Source organism: Leguminivora glycinivorella, chromosome 8, assembly GCF_023078275.1.
Source record: "Leguminivora glycinivorella isolate SPB_JAAS2020 chromosome 8, LegGlyc_1.1, whole genome shotgun sequence".
NCBI lineage: Eukaryota > Metazoa > Arthropoda > Insecta > Lepidoptera > Tortricidae > Leguminivora > Leguminivora glycinivorella.
Window position 1 is genome coordinate 24,704,238 of NC_062978.1, and position 18,969 is coordinate 24,723,206.

The following is an 18,969-nucleotide window of genomic DNA, read 5'->3' on the forward strand; positions in this document are numbered from 1 at the left end:
AGCCTGTGTCAAGAGATGGCAGTCTATGCACTGTGATAACACATTTTACTTCGACAGTAACTCTCTATAATACTCGATCCTCTTTGCTATTATACTTACCCATGTTCTTATTTAGTTGAGGATTGAGACTAATAAAATTTCCCAATGTTCCAGATACGAGCGACCGCTCAGCTGCCTTCCGGAAAGCAGTTAGAAGCGGATACTATAGTCGCCATCACCGTCACCGACGTCAACGACCTCAGTCCGCTCTTCTACCCCACAGAGTACGACGTCCTGGTCCCAGAGGACACGCCAGCGCACGCCAGCGTCGCCAGGGTGTCTGCCGAAGACGCCGACTTAGGGTTAAACGGGGAAATCTATTATAGTATCGAAGAGAACACTGATCAGTTCGCAGTGCATCCTACCAGTGGTGTGGTGACTATTACAAGGACGTTATCAGCGTCTGAACGCGCGCGGCATGAGCTTACAGTGTTAGCCCGTGATCGACAATCTTTACTTGTGCGCGGTGACGAAGCAGCGGCAGCACGCGCTTCGCTAGTAGTTAGAGTAGCACGAGCGAATCTTCACGCGCCCGAACTACGCGCTCGGCGGCTACCCGAGCTCGTTGAGAACTCCTCAGCAGAAGTCTACGCTATCGTAGCTGTAACGGATCGCGATTCCGGCGAACAAGGACGGATCGCGTCAGTGGAAATCGTCGGGGGTGACCCTGATGGACATTTTCGAGTGCGCCCTTCAGCTCAACCTGGAGAGTGGGATGTGCTCGCTCATGCTTTATTAGACCGTGAGCGGACACCTAGAGGATACAATTTAACTTTACGTGCTAAGGATGCCGGTCGTCCACCGCGCTCATCCTACTTAACATTACCTGTAACTATAACGGACGCTAATGATAACGCTCCGGTTTTCAGTCGAGAACTATACGAGTGTACAGTTTCAGAAACAGCTCCACCAGATACGCCTGTAATAAGGCTAAAAGTATCCGATAGAGATGAGGGTCGCAATGCGCGAGTATATATAGAAATAGTAGGTGGGAATGAAGGCGGAGAGTTCAGGGTGAATCCTGATACAGGAGTTTTATATACAGCAAAAGAGTTAGATGCAGAACTTCGAGCGCTCCACACACTAACAGTAGCTGCTGTGGATCACGGGAATGCTGGCACGAGGAAACAGAGCTCCGCTAAGGTGCAAGTGGCAGTCATAGATGCGAACGATAACGATCCTGTCTTCGAGCAGGACGAATTAGATGTAGTTGTGCCTGAGAACGGCCCCGCTGGCGCTGTTGTAGCTAGAGTGACAGCAAGAGACGCGGATTCCGGAGAAAACGCCTACATCTCCTACAGTTTAGCTAATTTACAACCCGTGCCATTCGACGTGGACCATTTTTCTGGTGCAGTACGCACCGCTAGAGTACTAGACTATGAGAGCATGCGACGCGATTATATGTTAAGAGTGCGCGCTAGCGACTGGGGTCTGCCTTATCGGCGGCAAGCAGAGTTAAGACTTCGTGTAAGACTACTTGATGTTAATGATAACAGACCGCAATTTGAAAGAGTGGATTGCGTTGGTTATTTACCTCGCCGCCTGTCAGCTGGTGCAGAGATTGTGACGCTTTCCGCAATTGACTTCGACGCAGGAGATGTCGTATCATACCGCATAGTTGGTGGAAATGATGATAATTGTTTCGCATTAGATTCTGGCACAGGCGTGTTAAGTTTAGCTTGTGATCTAGCATCAGTACGCGCTGACAGCAGAGTCCTCAATGTGACTGCTACTGATGGAACGCATTTTGCGGACCCAACGTCACTTGTCCTCCATCTGACAGGAGCAGGTGCTGGACCAGCGTCAGGTGCTTTAGAATGCCGAGACACCGGCGTAGCGAGACGACTAACAGAACTACTAGCAGCAGCTGAACGAAGTAACGCACCTTTAGACGCTGACGAGTTCCCTCTAGCACCATCAAGATATGGAGAGAATCTACACGCGCCTGAATTCCTAGATTTCCCTGTAGAAGTTAAAGTGAATGAATCTGTAGCGCTTGGAACGACGCTAGTGAAATTAACAGCAAGAGATAGAGATCTAGGCTACAATGGACTATTAACATTCGGGATATCTGGTGGAGACCCTGACTCCGCCTTTAGAATAGAACCTGACACAGGCGAGCTACAAGTTATTGGATATTTAGACCGCGAGAGAGAAAGTGAATACTATCTGAACGTTTCTGTTTGGGATAGCGGGAAACCACGCCGCTCCGCCTCCCGTTTATTACCAGTGACAGTTCTTGACGTCAATGATAATGCTCCTCGCTTCGAGAAAACCTTAGCCTCTTTTAGAGTGACAGAAAACGCGATAAACGGGACTGCGATTTTCCGTGCGAACGCAACAGATCGCGACGCGGGTGAATTCGCAAAGATTACCTACAGTTTAGCAGGAGGTGCTGATGGTGAATTCTGCGTTGAGCGTGACACAGGAATGTTACGCGTTTGTGCAGCGTTAGACAGAGAGAAAAGAGCGTTATACGAGCTTACTCTTAGAGCAACGGATGGTGGTGGTCGTTCAGCAGAAGCATTAGTCCGAGTAGCGGTTGACGATGTTAATGATTGTCCTCCTCACTTTGGATTGGCTTCCTACTCCGCTCGCATACCTGAGGATGTCCCTCGCGGCACATTAGTGGCGGTGGTGGACGCGTTTGATCCGGACCTGGGCGCGGGTGGGCAGGTGACGTACTCGCTGCCAGATCAGGGCGATGACGCTGCGTTCGTTGTGGACGAACGCTCTGGTGTGCTGAGGACGAACAAACGGCTCGATTTTGAGGAGAAGCAGGTTAGTTTTCATCAAAGTTTGTAAAATGTAGCCGTTATGACCCATTAAATTAGTATATCTGCAGTTTTGCACCGTCCGCAGACATCACAAGAAAAATTTAATTCTAATTTAACTTACAAATCTTAATGTTGTGTTTCTATAAAATGAAGTCGCTCCTTTTGCTCCTTTTAGTATATTGACAAGCTGACAAGACGTCAATAAAGCTAGCTTTTTAACCTTTCGTATGTCTAAGCACTGATCAGTGCGTGGGAATTTTAATATATTATTTTAAATGTCAAGGTCACTTTTTCAATAATAAAAATTGACAGGCGACATCAGAAGGGTTTAAGACATCATACTTCCGTGCATCAAGCTGTGCTGTGCAAAGATAAGATAGTCTATGGTGCTGTGTACAAAAACATAGAAGTAGGATGACAAAGAAGAACTGTCAAAATAAATATCAAAAATGAGACCAAAACAGTCTTGGAATAATTTCAAGTGTTCCAGTAAGTGTAAGTGAAATGATAGGTACAAAATGAGTATGGTTTTTAAAGACATTTCGTTTTCAGGTCTACGGCGTCACAGTCCGTGCGACCGACGGCGGTCAACCCGCCCTCTGGTCCGAAGCCACTCTCATAGTAGAAGTACTCGACGTAGACGAAAACGCTCACGCTCCAACGTTCGGTGAACGTGTTCTGACTGGCTCTGTGCGAGAAGACGCACCTATTGGGACTAAGGCCTTGCATGCGCTGGCTACAGATGCTGATCCACCGGGGAGGGATTCAAGACTGGCTTATTACATCGTTGGAGGGTCTGGGATGGCGCATTTCTCTATAGATGATACAGGTTCGTGGATATTTTCATCAGAAAAGTATTCTAGACACACACAAGCTCCTATATACACTGTGTTCTGACTGGGTCTGTCCGTGAAGACGCACTTATTGGGACTAAGGCGTTGCATGCGCTGGCTACGGATGCTGATCCACCGGGGAGGAATTCAAGACTGGCTTATTAAATCGTTGGAGGGTCTGGGATGGCGCATTTCTCTATAGATGATACAGGTTCGTGGATATTTTCATCAGAAAAGTATTCTAGACACACACAAGCTCCTATATACGCAGTGTTCTGACTGGCTCTGTCCTTGAAGACGCTCCTATTGGGACTAAGGCGTTGCATGCGCTAGCTACGGATGCTGATCCACCGGGGAGGGATTCAAGACTAGCTTATTAAATCGTTGGAGGGTCTGGGATGGCGCATTTCTCTATAGATGACACAGGTTCGTAGATATTTTCATCAGAAAAGTATTCTAGACACACACAAGCTCCTTATACGCTGTGTTCTGACTGGCTCTGTCCTTGAAGACGCACCTATTGGAACTAAGGCGTTGCATGCGCTAGCTACGGATGCTGATCCACCGGGGAGGGATTCAAGACTGGCTTATTACATCGTTGGAGGGTCTGGGATGGCGCATTTCTCTATAGATGATACAGGTTCGTGGATATTTTCATCAGAAAAGTATTCTAGACACACACAAGCTCCTATATACGCTGTGTTCTGACTGGCTCTGTCCTTGAAGACGCACCTATTGGGACTAAGGCGTTGCATGCGCTAGCTACGGATGCTGATCCACCGGGGAGGGATTCAAGACTGGCTTATTACATCGTTGGAGGGTCTGGGATGGCGCATTTCTCTATAGATGACACAGGTACGTAGATAAATATCGGCATTGTGTTACGACGACCATTTAAAAAATTAATTGGCCGTAGTACCTATGATATAAACTTTGTGTGGAAAATATGTGACGTGACGCTTCGGAATCCTTGTATCCATCGTTAAATAATCACTGAGTCTGAGTATCACTATCAAAGCTGGTCTTCTGAAACTGCTTTAGGAAAAATGGATTTCATCCCGATGAAATGACTCATGACGTGACCAAAAATATATAAAATCGTCCAAGTCCATATCCGGTAGAAATATCCTTTTATTCTTTGATAACAATGATAACTGATAATATACTTCATAAATTTTGTTTGTTTGTAGGTGTGATCCGAACACTGTCTCCTCTGGACCGTGAGAACATACCGCACTACTGGCTCACGGTGTGCGCGCAAGACCACGGCCTTGTGCCCCAACATACCTGCGTTGAGGTAAGGCCCTTCAAGCAATCCCTTTTGACCTTTTGAGACCTCTCAGGGAGAACTCTCAAAAATTTGTAATGAGTGACCTACAGAGCGGTCAAATAATAATCGTTGCGGTCAAGTAATACCGATCAAAATGCAGCCTGGCTCTGTTGCGCCAATACGGAAGAGCGATAGAGTACCTAAGCGTTTGTGTAGTTCGCTACGTACCCTGGAAAGTCGTCATGCCAGCGGACTTGATCGCTTTTCTTTGGTGTATGATTTAATAATATGTATGTACTGGTACGCAAAGTACGGCTTGCGGTAATATTTTATCTTTCTCTCTACCGTCCTTCAAAATAATGTGCGAAATGGCCACCACTGCAGTAACTGCATTTTTGTGTTTGTTTATTATTTATTTATTACAGAAAACACATTACACAAATCACGATTTAAATCTTCGCCAATTTGTTGGCAAAAAGATAACCTCTTTTTACATATTTGAAGTAAGTGTTTTTAATCTAAGTCTAGCCCCGTGAAATATCTACAAAATGTTGGGCCCCCAATGAAAAGATGTTTGCTTACCACACCAGTGTTTCAACAAATTGTATTTCAGGTCTACATCGAAGTAGAAAATGTAAACGACATGGCACCATGGCCGGAACGCGCATCATACTCCTCATCAATTCCTGAACACTGCATCGCCGGCACAAGAGTGGCCATCGTTCATGCTGATGATGCTGATGATACTCCGACACCTTCTAATATCACTTACACTATTGTCGCTGGCAATCCGGATGGGCTGTTCTCTATTGATGAACATACAGGTATTGAAACAACAAATATTATTATCTTACCTTTAATCACGCTTCGTCGTTTGTACATTGTTTTGGAGATTCTGAACGAAAAGGGCAGAATCGTGGAATCTCATCGTCTTCACGGCCCAGCCACGACATTGGTCTAAGCGCGACAGCGGTGAGCGGCGGCCATACTTTGGAGCGAAACACAGCGATGGGACTTTTCATTCGCGCGTATGGCTGCCGCTCACCGCTGTCGCGCTTACGGCTCAGCCACGACATTGGTCTAAGCGCGACAGCGGCGAGCGGCGGCCATACATTGAAGCGAGACACAGCGATGGGACTTTTCATTCGCACGTATGGCTGCCGCTCGCCGCTGCCGCGCTTAGACCAATGTCGTGGCTGGGCCGTTAGACCAATGTCGTGGCTGAGCCGTAACAGACACACAAACTTTGGTGATATAATCTAAGCACAAAATGAAAAGTTTGAAAAACCCCCGACATAATGGACCGATTTCCATGAAACGTGGCTAAGAACACTCCCGACTAATTCAGCTTTCAAACAAAAAATTCTAAATCTAAATCGGTTCATCCGTTCAGGAGCTACGATGCCACAGACAGACGCACACACAAACAGACAGACACGTCAAACTTATAATACCCCGTCGTTTTAGTGTCGGGGGTTAAAAAATACAAAATCATTTATTCAGCAAATGGGCCACAGGGGCACTTTTGCACGTCCAATATAAGTATATATTTCTTTATAAGTTATTTTTTTTTAATCACCGACGCAAAAACGTGGTGTTATAAGTTTGACGTGTCTGTCTGTTTGTTTGTCTGTCTGTCTGTCTGTGTGTGTGTGTGTATGTCTGTGGCATCGTAGCTTCCGAACGGATGAACCGATTTCGATTTAGTTTTTTTTGTATGAAATCTGAGTTAGTCGGGAGTGTTCTTAGCTATGTTTCATGAAAACCGGTCCACTATGTCGCGGTCGGGGGTTTTTCAAAATTTTAATTTTGTGGTTAGTTATAATCTTAAAATGTCATTTAGGTTGTTGCAATAGCTTTTCTCAAATTAAAGTTATGTATTCACTTTTTATTTTTCCAGGAGAGATCGTGACAACCGGCCGAACACTGGACCGCGAAGCGACTCCTCGTCACGCGCTTGAAGTCTCCTGTTCGGACGGCGAGCTGGCAACAACCGTCCGTGTTCTGGTCACGTTGTTGGATGTCAATGACCACGCGCCGGCGTTTACGCAGCGGTTCTACGAGATCAGAGTGCCGGCTGCGGCGGCTATGCAAGCAGATCAGGCGGAAGAGGTAAGATAATGGGACTAGTTTTGTAGGTAGCAGTGGCGGGCCTTCGATACAACTCGATTCCCTACGGGTTCCCTAGAATTCTTCAGTATCTGTAGAAGTCCATACAAAACAGATCCCGAAAACCCCTCCGGCTTTATCAAAAATTTTCACGCCACGCCACTGGTAGGTAGAACGGTTTTTACCATGTAACCCGTTAATTCTGAACTATGTAATTATCGTTGAGTAGTGTGTGCTTTTAACACAAAATAAATGAGAAATTGCTGAAGAAATTTAAACTTATATTATACATACCTCTTGTAGAATCAGAAAGGTACAGCCCAGTATCAAATGATAAACTTGAGTCCAAACTCAACCATCTGTAAAATATGGTGCTCTAAGAAAAAAATGTGCCTAAAATTGATTACTAGTAAAGTACCTAATGTTAAGGTACGTTTCTTTTTGCTCAGTGTTGCCTAACAGAAATTTTCACCAGCCGCCACTGCTAAGTAGATACAACTCTAAGAATCTGTCTCTCCTTAGAGCATAATATGTCAAATATAACAAAAAAATAGTACATTACGATACAAGTGCTTAAAAAAAGGAAGTTCGAGAAGAGTGGCGATAAATTAAAACACGACCAAAGGGAGTGTTTTAAATCGACACGAGTTACGAATTTCCTTTTCGCACGTGTATCGTACGACGTTTTTCAGTACAAATGGCCCTCCGAAGTTTCGACCTGACATATAATGAACCACTTCTCGCACTAGTGCGTAAAAAAAAGCATCATCTGTACTGAAACATATTTTTTTACAAAATTTCCTGATCTGTGTATCATTTTGTCTTTCTTCTTGCCTCAGAAATGCGTGTTTAAAATTAGTTCGTTTCCTCATCGGCACCTTGTATAGACACTTATCTTTATTGACCGATCCTTGAAATAATCTTCTTTTCTTATCCAGGCCGAAGGCAGCAGCGCGGAATGGGACAGTGACGACGAGGACGACGGATCCGGCGCTCGTCCGTCTTGGGACGACGACAACGACGCAACTGGCACTTACGTCGCTACCGTCGCTGCGCTCGACGACGATTATGGCGTGAATGGCACTGTGAGATACAGTTGGCGGGCGAGGGGTGCAGCGAGGGGGGTGTTGAAAGTCAATGCGAAATCAGGGAAGATATATGCGACTAGAGCGCTGAGGAGGCATGATGCTTTTGATATCACGGTGAGTACAAAATATATCTGTGTTTTACCGTTGGACAAAGATAACATACCAACTGGCACGTCGCTACTGTCGCTGCTTTAGACGACGTTTATGGCGCGAATGGCACTGTTAGATATAGTTGGCGAGGGAGGGGTGCAGCGAGGGGGGTGTTGAAAGTTAATGCGAAGTCTGGAAAGATATATGCGACTAGGGCGTTGAGGAGACATGATGCTTTTGATATCACGGTAAGGAACTTTTTGTATTTGATATGTACCTAGTTTTATTTCACGAGGATAAAGATACTGGCTCATACATTGCTACTGTTGCTACACTATACGATGACTATGGTGTTAATAGCTGCTAGATACAGTTGGCGAGCTAGGGGTGCAGCGAGTTGAAAGTGAACTCTAAGTCTGGGAAGATATAATTAATATGCGACTAGGGCGTTGAGGAGACACGATGCTTTTGATATCATAGGGACTGGACTTACCCCAGTCCATTTTTGCTACTGTTAGATATATATAATTTTTAAGAAAAAAAAAACTGCCTTCCTTTGGGGTTTTGGTGATAAACACTTTCAAATGTTGGATTATGTTATCAATTCGTCTGTATATTTTTTAATGTTTGTTATTCGATATCTCCGTCATTTCTGAACCAATTTTGAAATTTGGATGATTCTGAAGTACTTACAGATGATAATGATTATCAAAACGGAACTCTAACCAGGGGCGGCTCACTCTTCATCAGCAGTTCAACTGCACCAAATGTCACTGTTCTGGACTTAAGTGCATGCTGTTCTTATAAAAATACCAAAGTCACTATAAGTGTGCCGTTCAGATTTGAGGAGTTCCGTTCTGACCATCATCAGCAGTTCCACTGCACCAAATGTCACTGTTCTGGACGTAAGTGTAAGCTGTTCTTATAAAAATACCAAAGTCACTATAAGTGTGCCGTTCAGATTTGAGGAGTTCCATTCTGACCATCATCAGGAGTTCCACTGCACCAAATGTCTCTGTTCCGTACGTAAATGCATGCTGTTCCTTTAAAAACACAAAAATCACCATATGTATGTCTTTCAGATTTGAGGAGTTCCCTCGATTTCTCCAGGATCCCATCATCAGAACTGGGTTCTGAGAAAAATGGGACCAATCTGTATGCATATACATTCAATCAAAAAATAATTTTCAAAATCGGTCCAGTAACGACGGAGATATCGAGGAACAAACATTAAAAAAAATAAAAATAAAAACAAAAAAAAATACAGACGAATTGAGAACCCCTTCCTTTGAGAATTGGAAGGCGGTTAAAAAAGAGGGCAAGGTCGCGCACGTACCACCTCGAGAAACCCAGTGGAAAAAGAGGCGGCATCAGCTGGAAGAGGCCATAGTTGAAAAGGTACCTTCAAATCAAGAGTGAACAGGCATCTTCTGGGCGAGCTCACTCCATCGTAGGCCACGTCTTTGCCTTTGGCTAGTCTGTGGCCAAGAGTAAGCCCATTTATAATTAAAAAAAAAAGCACGTACGGTGAGACTAAAGCGTAGAGCTTAGTTGACGCTTTTGATGTAACGTTAAGAAGATTTTTTAAGGGTAAAGATGAGAGAGAGAGTTGGACAGTGACTGTAGCGGCGTGCAGGCTGTAAGTTCTATAAAAATTGAAGGGAAGGGAAAGATACAATTTATACATGTGGTGAATCAACTTTTTCTTGCCTGTTATTGCCATTTTACGGTCCCAGCTTGTAGGTGGAAAATTAAGGAAAAGGCTTGTGAACACCAGAAAAATGCGTGTTTTCATAGTTGAAGTAGCATAATTTGGTATAAAACCAGCGTGACTCAGGGGACCGTAACCATGGCAATAACAGGCAAGAAAAAGTAGATTCACCCATGTATAGTTTAAGCTAAAGTGGGACTGGGCTGGACATGTCTGCCGCATGCACCCGGAAAGGTGGGCCAAAATGATTACAGACTGGGACCCGCGAAACACCATAGACGGGGCAGGCCGGGGTGCAGGCAGACCAAAAAGGAGATGGCGGGACGACCTGGACGCATTCTACCCAAAATGGTGGGAAAATGCCGACAACAGGGTCGAGGGGAGGCCTTTACCCAGCAGTAGGACACAAAAGAGGCTAATTAAAAAAAAAAGTTTATAAAAGCTTAGGAAGACTGGAAAAATCTCTAGTTGAACGAACATAAAGTAAACCGTTCTCATACCGCTAGGTTCGCGCCTGTGACGGCGGCTCCCCGGCCCGCTGCGGCGTGGCCCGCGTGTCGGTGCGCGGCGCCCCGCGCGGCGGCGGCGGCGCGCCGGTGCTAGCGGCCCCGGCGCCGCTGCAGGCCGCCGAGTTGGACGCCCCTGGCTTCCTGCTGCTTGTGCTGCAGGCGACTGATCCGGAGGGGGACCGGGTGTATTATGACATTGTTGGTAAGTCTTTGTGGTAAATTTAAATAGATATCATACATGAAAGAAAAAACGACAAGGCCCACCGGTGGCCGAGCCGGAAATCGAACCGCCCGCGGGCTGGTGGTCTAGTGGTGAAGACGTTAGCGGCGTAAGCTGAAGACCCGGGTTCGATTCCCGGCTCAGCGACCAGTGGGCCTTGTCGTTTTTTCTTTCGTGTATGATATCTATTTAAAGAGCGTAGCCGTGTTTGCATAGAAAATCGGCCCTTTCGCCAAATGTTCACTGTAATTTTTTTTTAAAGAGCTCTCGTGACAAATATTATTTACTGTAAGTTTGAGGTTTCTATCTTTTTTATTTTCTGAGATATGATTTTTTTATTAATTTACATAATATCCATTTTTTTCAACATTGGCTAATGCGATTCACTTGAACTTTTGGGACAATAATATACATGTAATGACTCACATGTTCTAGCAATAATATTTAATAGTGCCGAAAAAATCTTGGCTTAAAGTAAGAAACAAATCTTCAGTATTTTTTTCTCGCTTTTTAGAAAAGCGACACCTATAGTTCTTTGTCAAGTAATTGCTTATATAAAGGCCCGCAATATATATTTTTTTCAAAATAATCCAGGAGGTACTTCATACTAGAAAATGGAATAATAAAGGATACTACCCATACCGCAAACGAGCTACACAGTAAATAGGTGAATTTTAGTCGCAAACCTCTTTATTATTAACAATATTGGTACTGGAAGATTGCATTCATAAAGGTATTACGACTAAAATTCACCTATTTACTGTGTAGCTCGTTTGCGGTATGGGTAGTATCCTTTATTATTCCATTTTCTAGTATGAAGTACCTACTGGATTATTTTGAAAAAAAATATATGTTGCAGGCCTTTATATAAGCAATTACTTGACAAAGAACTGTAGGTGTCGCTTTTCTAAAAAGCGAGAAAAAAAAATACTGAAGTTTTGTTTCCTACTTTAAGCCAAGAATTTTTTCGGCACTATTAAATATTATTGCTAGAACATGTGAGTTATTACATGTATATTATTGTCCCAAAAGTTCAAGTGAATCGCATTAGCCAATGTTGAAAAAAATGGATATTATGTAAATTAATAAAAAAATCATATCTCAGAAAATAAAAAAGATAGAAACCTCAAACTTACAGTAAATAATATTTGTCATGAGAGCTCTTTAAAAAAAAATTACAGTGAACATTTGGCGAAAGGGCCGATTTTCTATGCAAACACGGCTACGCTTTTATAATTTATATATAGTAGTGTGACTACTTGACAAAAGAACAAATGAAAAAATATTCAATAAAATATTTGATTTGTTCCCTAGTTGTAAGTCTTTGTGATTTCATCTATCTATCTTTGTACCCTGGTCCCAGGTTCTTCGAGACAGATATTTGGTTTTTATTTGAGCATTAATATGGATGACGACTACATAAAAAAAGTGACATTCTATTTAGTCCGTCAGTTAGATCGTTCAAAAATACTGAACACATACAAAGATATAGACCATCAAAGTTCCGGAGTCACTTCTAAGTAAAAATTGTACCTAATAAGCGAAGCGTGACGTCACGCGAAACTTCAACGCACTGTACCGTAGTCATTTTTCGTTTACGAGAAAAAAGAAAAAATATGTGTCTAAAATTATTTGATAATCTAACTGACGGACTAATTAGTTTTTTTAGTCGTCTCATCTAAACGAAGGCAAATCTCTTCGCACTACATCTGTAGTATCTGTACATACTTGCTTGCAGCGATACTTAAATTTATATTTTTCTGTAGATGGCGACGAATGGAACGAGTTCCTAGTGGGCCGTGAAGACGGCTCCCTGGTCCTAGCGAAACGATTACTACACGAACGACGGGACCGCTATGCGCTTACTGTGTCCGCTAGCGATGGAACTAACACTGCCACTGTTATTGTAAGTACTGTTTTAATTCGCAATAGGGTGAAACGACTATCACCATTCTCCTAAATTTTGTAGCTTCTACTTCTCTGTAGAGATGGGATGACTTTGTACAGTGTCAAACGAGCGTGCAGGTTAAATAAGATATCATCCACGTAACATTTGAAGCGTCTACATCGCTCTATCCTGGACTGGTCATTATCATTAGGTAACGGAGCGAACCTTACCAATCTCATGATTATTTTTCACCAATCTCATGATGATAAGTTAACAACCCATTGACGTTACGCTATCGCTTACTTGATTGCCTAAGTACTAATTATGTTATTGTACTTTTGATATTCCATACCACATCCGATGATAATAACCATGCAAACTTGAAATGTAACATACTTAGTAGATTCAGATTCAGATTCAATGGTTTATTCATGGTAAACAGTAGGGATGTACCGACTATTGATTTGGCCGACTAGGCCGACTACCGACTAGTCGGCGCTGGAATGGCCGATTAGTCGGCCGACTAGTCGGCTAGTCGGCCAAAACAGTTTTTTCTACTATATTCACATTTTGAATGTCATTTTTGGTCTTCTGTTCGCGCTTTTCATGTTTTTTTTTGTCTTTTACAGTTTTAAAGGTCTATGAGAATATTTATATACATTTTTCATTTTTAACAACCGGTTTGGCATAGTAGGTAGTGAATTAGTGATCCTGCCTATGAAATTGATAGTCCTAAGAAGGACATTTATTTCTGTGATGATCACAGATATTTGTTGTTTTGACTAAGTAAGCCACAACAAGTTCGTACATGCAACCACATCACCTGTTGATTTATTTTTGTACTGTTTTTCTATCACTTATGAAATGCCGACTAATCGGCCTTTTTTGCCGACTAGTCGCCGACTTATCGCCGACTACAAAAGTGGCCGGATAGTCGGCTTTCCCGACTAGTCGGTACATCCCTAATACTTAGGTTATTTTAACTATAAAACTCCCGTGAGACTCATAGGTACATATTTAAAATATATATATATATATATATATATTTTTTTAATATACTTAGGTCATAAATTGACACACATACGTTGTTCCCAGGTAAACATCACAGTAATCAACGACGCGAACGAAGCAGGTGTCTCTTTCTCGCGCGAAGAGTACACTGTCGACGTCTCCGAATCAGCGCGAGCCGGCGAAGCTCTCGCGGCGTTGCGAGCTCGCGCGGGGGAGGGGGATAGCGAGGGAGAGAGGCTGCTATACGGGTTGCATGCGGCGCGGGCGCCGGCGTCAGTGAAACTGTTTAGGGTGCATGAGCTGACGGGGGTTTTGGAGCTGGCTCAACCTTTAGATAGGTATGTTTTTTTCTAATGTTAAGTAAATTTAAAATGCTTTTCAACAATAGGTGGCGAGTTTAGATTCTTACTTTTTTACTGTTTCTTTGGAGATTTCTTACCTAACGGTTTAAAACGAGCAAGCAGTTTTAGGAGTTTCTAAACGGTGCTCCCACACTGGCTGCTATAAATTTAATGTTATATAACATTTATAATATTTATAACTTATAACCAAAGTCTGGACTTTCGTTGTATAATCAGGACTTCTTAGGAATAAATATAGTTAATCTGATTTCAGATAATTAAATAAGGCCAGCATATCACAAAATACTAGTTGTTTTAGACAGTGTACTTTAATGGACATACACTGTCTAAAATAAATACCTATTCTTTCATAAATTGCTTTGTTTGTTCTTCAAACACAATCTTCAATTCTGTACTCTATTCAAAAGTCGTTCGATGTCACCGTAGGAAGTCTCCTCCGTAACTAGTGATCTAACTCTTACCGTCATTTCTACTCTCTACATCGGAACCGTCAAACAAACGCTAATCCAATGTTAAACTCCACAGAGAAACAGCCCACATCCACGAGCTGACCGTCTGGGCGCGCGACCAAGCCCCGCGCGCATCCCGCGCCTTCTCCAGGGTCACAATCCGAGTACACGACGACGACGAACATGCCCCAGAATGGCGGAGAAGACTGGCTGAGGCCAGGTTACCGAGGAATGCGGCTGTTGGGACGCTAGTGGCAGCGTTAAGGGCAGCTGACAGAGATGCGGGAGATGCTGCTAGGATAGAATACTCACTGGGTAAGTGTCTTCAAATCTTGGACACAAAATAGATTAGGTTAGTTTGTTTAACGTGTTACACTATGTGTTCATGATGAGATTGATGAGTATGTCTCGGAATGGAGAAGACTGACTGAGGCCAGGTTACCTAGGAATGCGGCTGTTGGGACGCTAGTGGCGGCGTTGAGGGCTGCTGACAGAGATGCGGGAGATGCTGCTAGGATAGAATATTCATTAGGTAAGTAATCCTTGAATTCAGCGGCGACGGCGATACGTTTGTCGAAAAAATTAATGAATCCTTGCTAGATTACTAAATCCATACTAATATTATAAATGGGCAAGTGTGTGTTTGTTTGTCCGTCCTTCACAGCAAAACGGAGCGACGAATTGTAGTGATTTTTTTTAAGTAGAGATAGTTGAAGGGATGGAGAGTGGCATAGGCTACTTTTTGTCTCTTTGTAACGCGAGCGAAGCCACGGGCAAAAGCTAGTAATCACTAAACTCAAAAATATCTTTATTCATGTAGGCCTAATTACAAGCTCTTATGAATAGTTCACTAAAATATCGAATAGGTAAGAGACATCTAAGAAAGGCTCGAACAGTATTGGTATCTCAACCGAAGCAACCTAGGCGCTCCTGAAATGCCATCAGCATCATGTGCGTTGTGATGTGAACTACCCTCTTAAAATCTCTCTAAAAATGTTTTCTTTTGTTTTCAGCCGGTGGCGACGCAGGCCTCTTCACCGTGGACGCAGCTTTAGGCGACGTGTACTTGTCCGCCCCGCTGCCCCCGCCCCCCGCGCCTCGAGAGTACACGCTCAACGTGCGCGCCGCCAACCCCCCACCACACGCTCGTGCCAATACATTACCACTGCACATCACTATAGTAGAGCCTGATGTCGCTCCACCTCAGTAAGTGACTAACCTTGTCTCCCAGGTTTCTTCACTGTAGTCTGTCACCTGTTGATCTGTACGGCTGCTCCATGTTGCTTAAAGATTCTTTGATAAGATGTTACAATTTGGTGCCTTGACCAGGATATTGAAACCTGCAGTGATCGGAACTATGGGAGCAAAACTTTAACAAAACTTGCTAAATGGACATTATGGAGTGCTTACAGCCATGAAAATATTAATATCCTTGTAGTAATGTATTGGAAATCTTGGATTCAGGTATATAATTAAATTTAACACTGATCTGAAAATAATAATCTTGGTTTTCTTTTTAATTTATGTCAGCTCTAAGGTTTTGTTAAAGTTTTGCTCCCATAGTTCCGACCGCTGTTGATGTGACACTAGACAGTAACTGTATGCATACAGCACTCTACCACTTCATATTACTATAGTGAAACCAGACATCGCACCGCCACAGTACATTCCTATAGTATTTATACCACGATATTTTACCCCTTAGGTCCGGTACTCTAACACAAGTGGTGTTACAATTTGGTGCCGTGGACCAGGATATTGAAATTATTTTTCTTATTATAATTCTTAATCTCTTTTTACACCCTGCAGTTAAAATTCAGTTATTTTTAAATAATTATTGCCGTATACAATCGAGTTCGTAAATAAATGTGCACATTTTATGAATTCGACTGTACATGTCTTAGTATTCATGAACATTTCTTGCTCCAGGTTGGCAACAGACTCATACGTATTCGAAGTAGCCGAGAATGAGCCTCCTGGCGTAGTTCTGGGCGCCATCGAAGCCCGAGGCGCAGCCCTACGATACTCGCTACAAGGCGGCGAGGGACGCTTCGCGTTGAATCCGGCTGCTGGACTGTTGGCTACGGCTTCAGAATTGGACTATGAGGAGACAAGCTTCTACAACCTCACTGTTACTGTGTTTGCAATGGTACGTTTTTAAACATCGCACTAACTTATTAACAACTATTAAAGGTTATATTTAACAAATCTCTATGCTTAATCTTGAATGACAAGACTAAAGTGATAACTGCAGTGTATTCTTATTTTAATAAGGATTATAGTAATCATATTATGATGTTTATGTCCATAATTTACTGTACATCTTTGTGAGCGTGTTTTGTAAAACGTCAAAGCCGCTGTGTCAGTTTATTCATATAAAGATACCTCGTCTTTATTGTGGTTAGCGACAACGTGGGATGTTTTACCAAACACTATCACATTTATATACAAAAGCTTTATCGCTGTCAACATCTGCACCAACATTAGCATAAGGCCGTTTTCACATTATCCGATCCGATATGGGATGTCGGAAGGATTTCAATGGGAAAAATCCAAGATGGCGCCTGTAATGTGAAAACGCACTAAGATCTATACAGACGCATTATTGATGCATCACTGTTGACATTAATGCATGTGTGCTACTGATGCATCATTGTTGGTTAAAACAACATCATGTGATGCATACATCATTCCTATTGATTTTAAGTTACTAAAATATTGTCTTTCTATACAGGGTGGTGGCTCAGCAACTGCCCACGTTGCAGTCCACGTTTTAGACCGCAACGAGTTCCCCCCCGTGCTCATTTCCCGGCGCTACCACGGACGAGTGTCGGAATCCGCCGCCCGCGGCGCTCTCGTCTCGCGCGCTGACGCCGACGCTCCTCTAGTACTCTCCACTAGTGATGCAGACTCCCCGGCGCATCAGCAGAGGGCGTTTGAGATCCTACAGCCGGCGGCGGCGGCTTTATTCGCTGTGCATCCGACGACGGGCGCGCTGCTTATAAGAGCGCCGCTGGATTATGAGACAGCGAAGAGACACGAATTTACTGTTAAGGTAAGATTTTTTTTTGTATATTTAAAGTAGACCAGAAATAGCAGCGTCTAAATGTGTGTCTCACTGAGTAATGTTAAAATACAGACGATACTGTAAAGAGTTCCATCCGTGTTCATATCACGGCGTTACCGCTGACGCGTATCGGAATCCGTATGACAGTTATCGAATCGAGCCATATTTTGTCCTAAAAATGTATTAATGTGCTAATTTATTTCAGGTTGTGGACATGGGCTCACCTCGCCTACCATCCGACAGCACGGCGACTGTAATCGTAGACGTAGAAGACGTCAACGACTGCGCTCCGATTTTCGAACGATCGTCGTACGACGCGACCGTGTTGCTTCCGACGGCGGCCGGCGTTTTGGTGCAAGCGTTGAAAGCTACTGATGCGGATCTGCCGGCTAATGGGACGCTTAAATATGATATTATTGAAGGTGTGTTTGAAGATCTATTAGTAACATAATTTGGTTGTAAATCTGCGCTTGATATTCGAACGATTATCCTACGACTCAACCGTATTGCCTACGTTGGTCATCAGTATCCGGTAAAGAACGACGATTTATAGACGATTTTGTGTTTAAGAATAAGTATCCTCTTTACAACTCAATACTCTCACTCCTAACTTTACTCAATATTCTTTGTACTCCTACAAGACATTCTTTTGCTAGTCAAAATACTTAAAATTAGTAATAAAATTAGCTTTGTGTACTAATAATTATTATATTTACAGGTGACGCAGCCGGCGCGTTCACCGTCTCCCCAACCGGCCTAGTAACTGTCTCCCAGCCCGACTTACTACCGGAGCTCGCCCGCCTCCGCGTCCGCGCGTCGGACGGGCGCTGGTCCGGCACGGCACGGCTCACCGTACGGGCACATCCGGCAGAGCCGGCAGGGCTAGCGTTCGCTCAGCCGGAGTACTACGGCGCGGTGGCTGAGAACAGTACGCGGCCGGCGACGGTGGCGGTACTGTCCGTGCTCGGAGCGGCGCTGAACGAACACGTTGAGTTCTCTATACTGAACCCTGTCGAAGGATTTGAGGTAAGCATCACTGCGTATGTCAACCTTTCAATACACATACTTCAAAACTGAACACTCAATTTTGAATAATGCCAAAACCCTGGGGAGCCGGCGGATCTTGGAAGGTTAAGCACCGAAGTGGGACTTCTAACTAAAATAGTAACGATCTTGTATTTTTGTTCTAGATTGGCGTAACATCAGGAGCAGTCCGTAGCACAGGGTTGGCACTCGATCGAGAAGAACGGGACTCTTATGTTCTTCTCATACAGGCAAAGAGTGGTATGTATTACTGACAAATTCGCGTTCCTATTCATATTCAACAACATTGACCATAACTTGAGAACGGGTACGTATCACAATGTCTAAAGTTAAAAAACCTAACGTTAAATGACCTACGTTCAAAATACCTAAAATCAAAATACATAATGGTGTTTCGACCGAAATTCAAAATACCTAAAGTTTAAAAAGGTGCATATTATAATGTCTAAAATAAAAAAAACTAACGTTAAATGAACTACGTTCAAAATACCTAAAATTAAAA

The 18,969-nt window shown here is 43.4% G+C and overlaps 1 protein-coding gene across 1 annotated transcript in view; it reads left to right on the top strand.

Annotated features, from left to right (window-relative positions):
- Nucleotides 1–18,969, top strand: part of LOC125228604 (fat-like cadherin-related tumor suppressor homolog) — a 258,065-nt gene that overhangs the window by 172,645 nt on the left and 66,451 nt on the right. The window contains exons 5-20 of the mRNA XM_048133244.1: nt 154–2,820; nt 3,369–3,645; nt 4,840–4,946; nt 5,533–5,743; nt 6,820–7,031; nt 7,967–8,230; nt 10,424–10,628; nt 12,413–12,552; nt 13,630–13,883; nt 14,433–14,671; nt 15,370–15,562; nt 16,286–16,505; nt 17,091–17,411; nt 17,629–17,845; nt 18,142–18,449; nt 18,614–18,707. Coding sequence (XP_047989201.1) covers nt 154–2,820; nt 3,369–3,645; nt 4,840–4,946; nt 5,533–5,743; nt 6,820–7,031; nt 7,967–8,230; nt 10,424–10,628; nt 12,413–12,552; nt 13,630–13,883; nt 14,433–14,671; nt 15,370–15,562; nt 16,286–16,505; nt 17,091–17,411; nt 17,629–17,845; nt 18,142–18,449; nt 18,614–18,707 — 5,929 coding nt within the window. The remainder of the gene's footprint in view (nt 1–153; nt 2,821–3,368; nt 3,646–4,839; nt 4,947–5,532; nt 5,744–6,819; nt 7,032–7,966; nt 8,231–10,423; nt 10,629–12,412; nt 12,553–13,629; nt 13,884–14,432; nt 14,672–15,369; nt 15,563–16,285; nt 16,506–17,090; nt 17,412–17,628; nt 17,846–18,141; nt 18,450–18,613; nt 18,708–18,969) is intronic.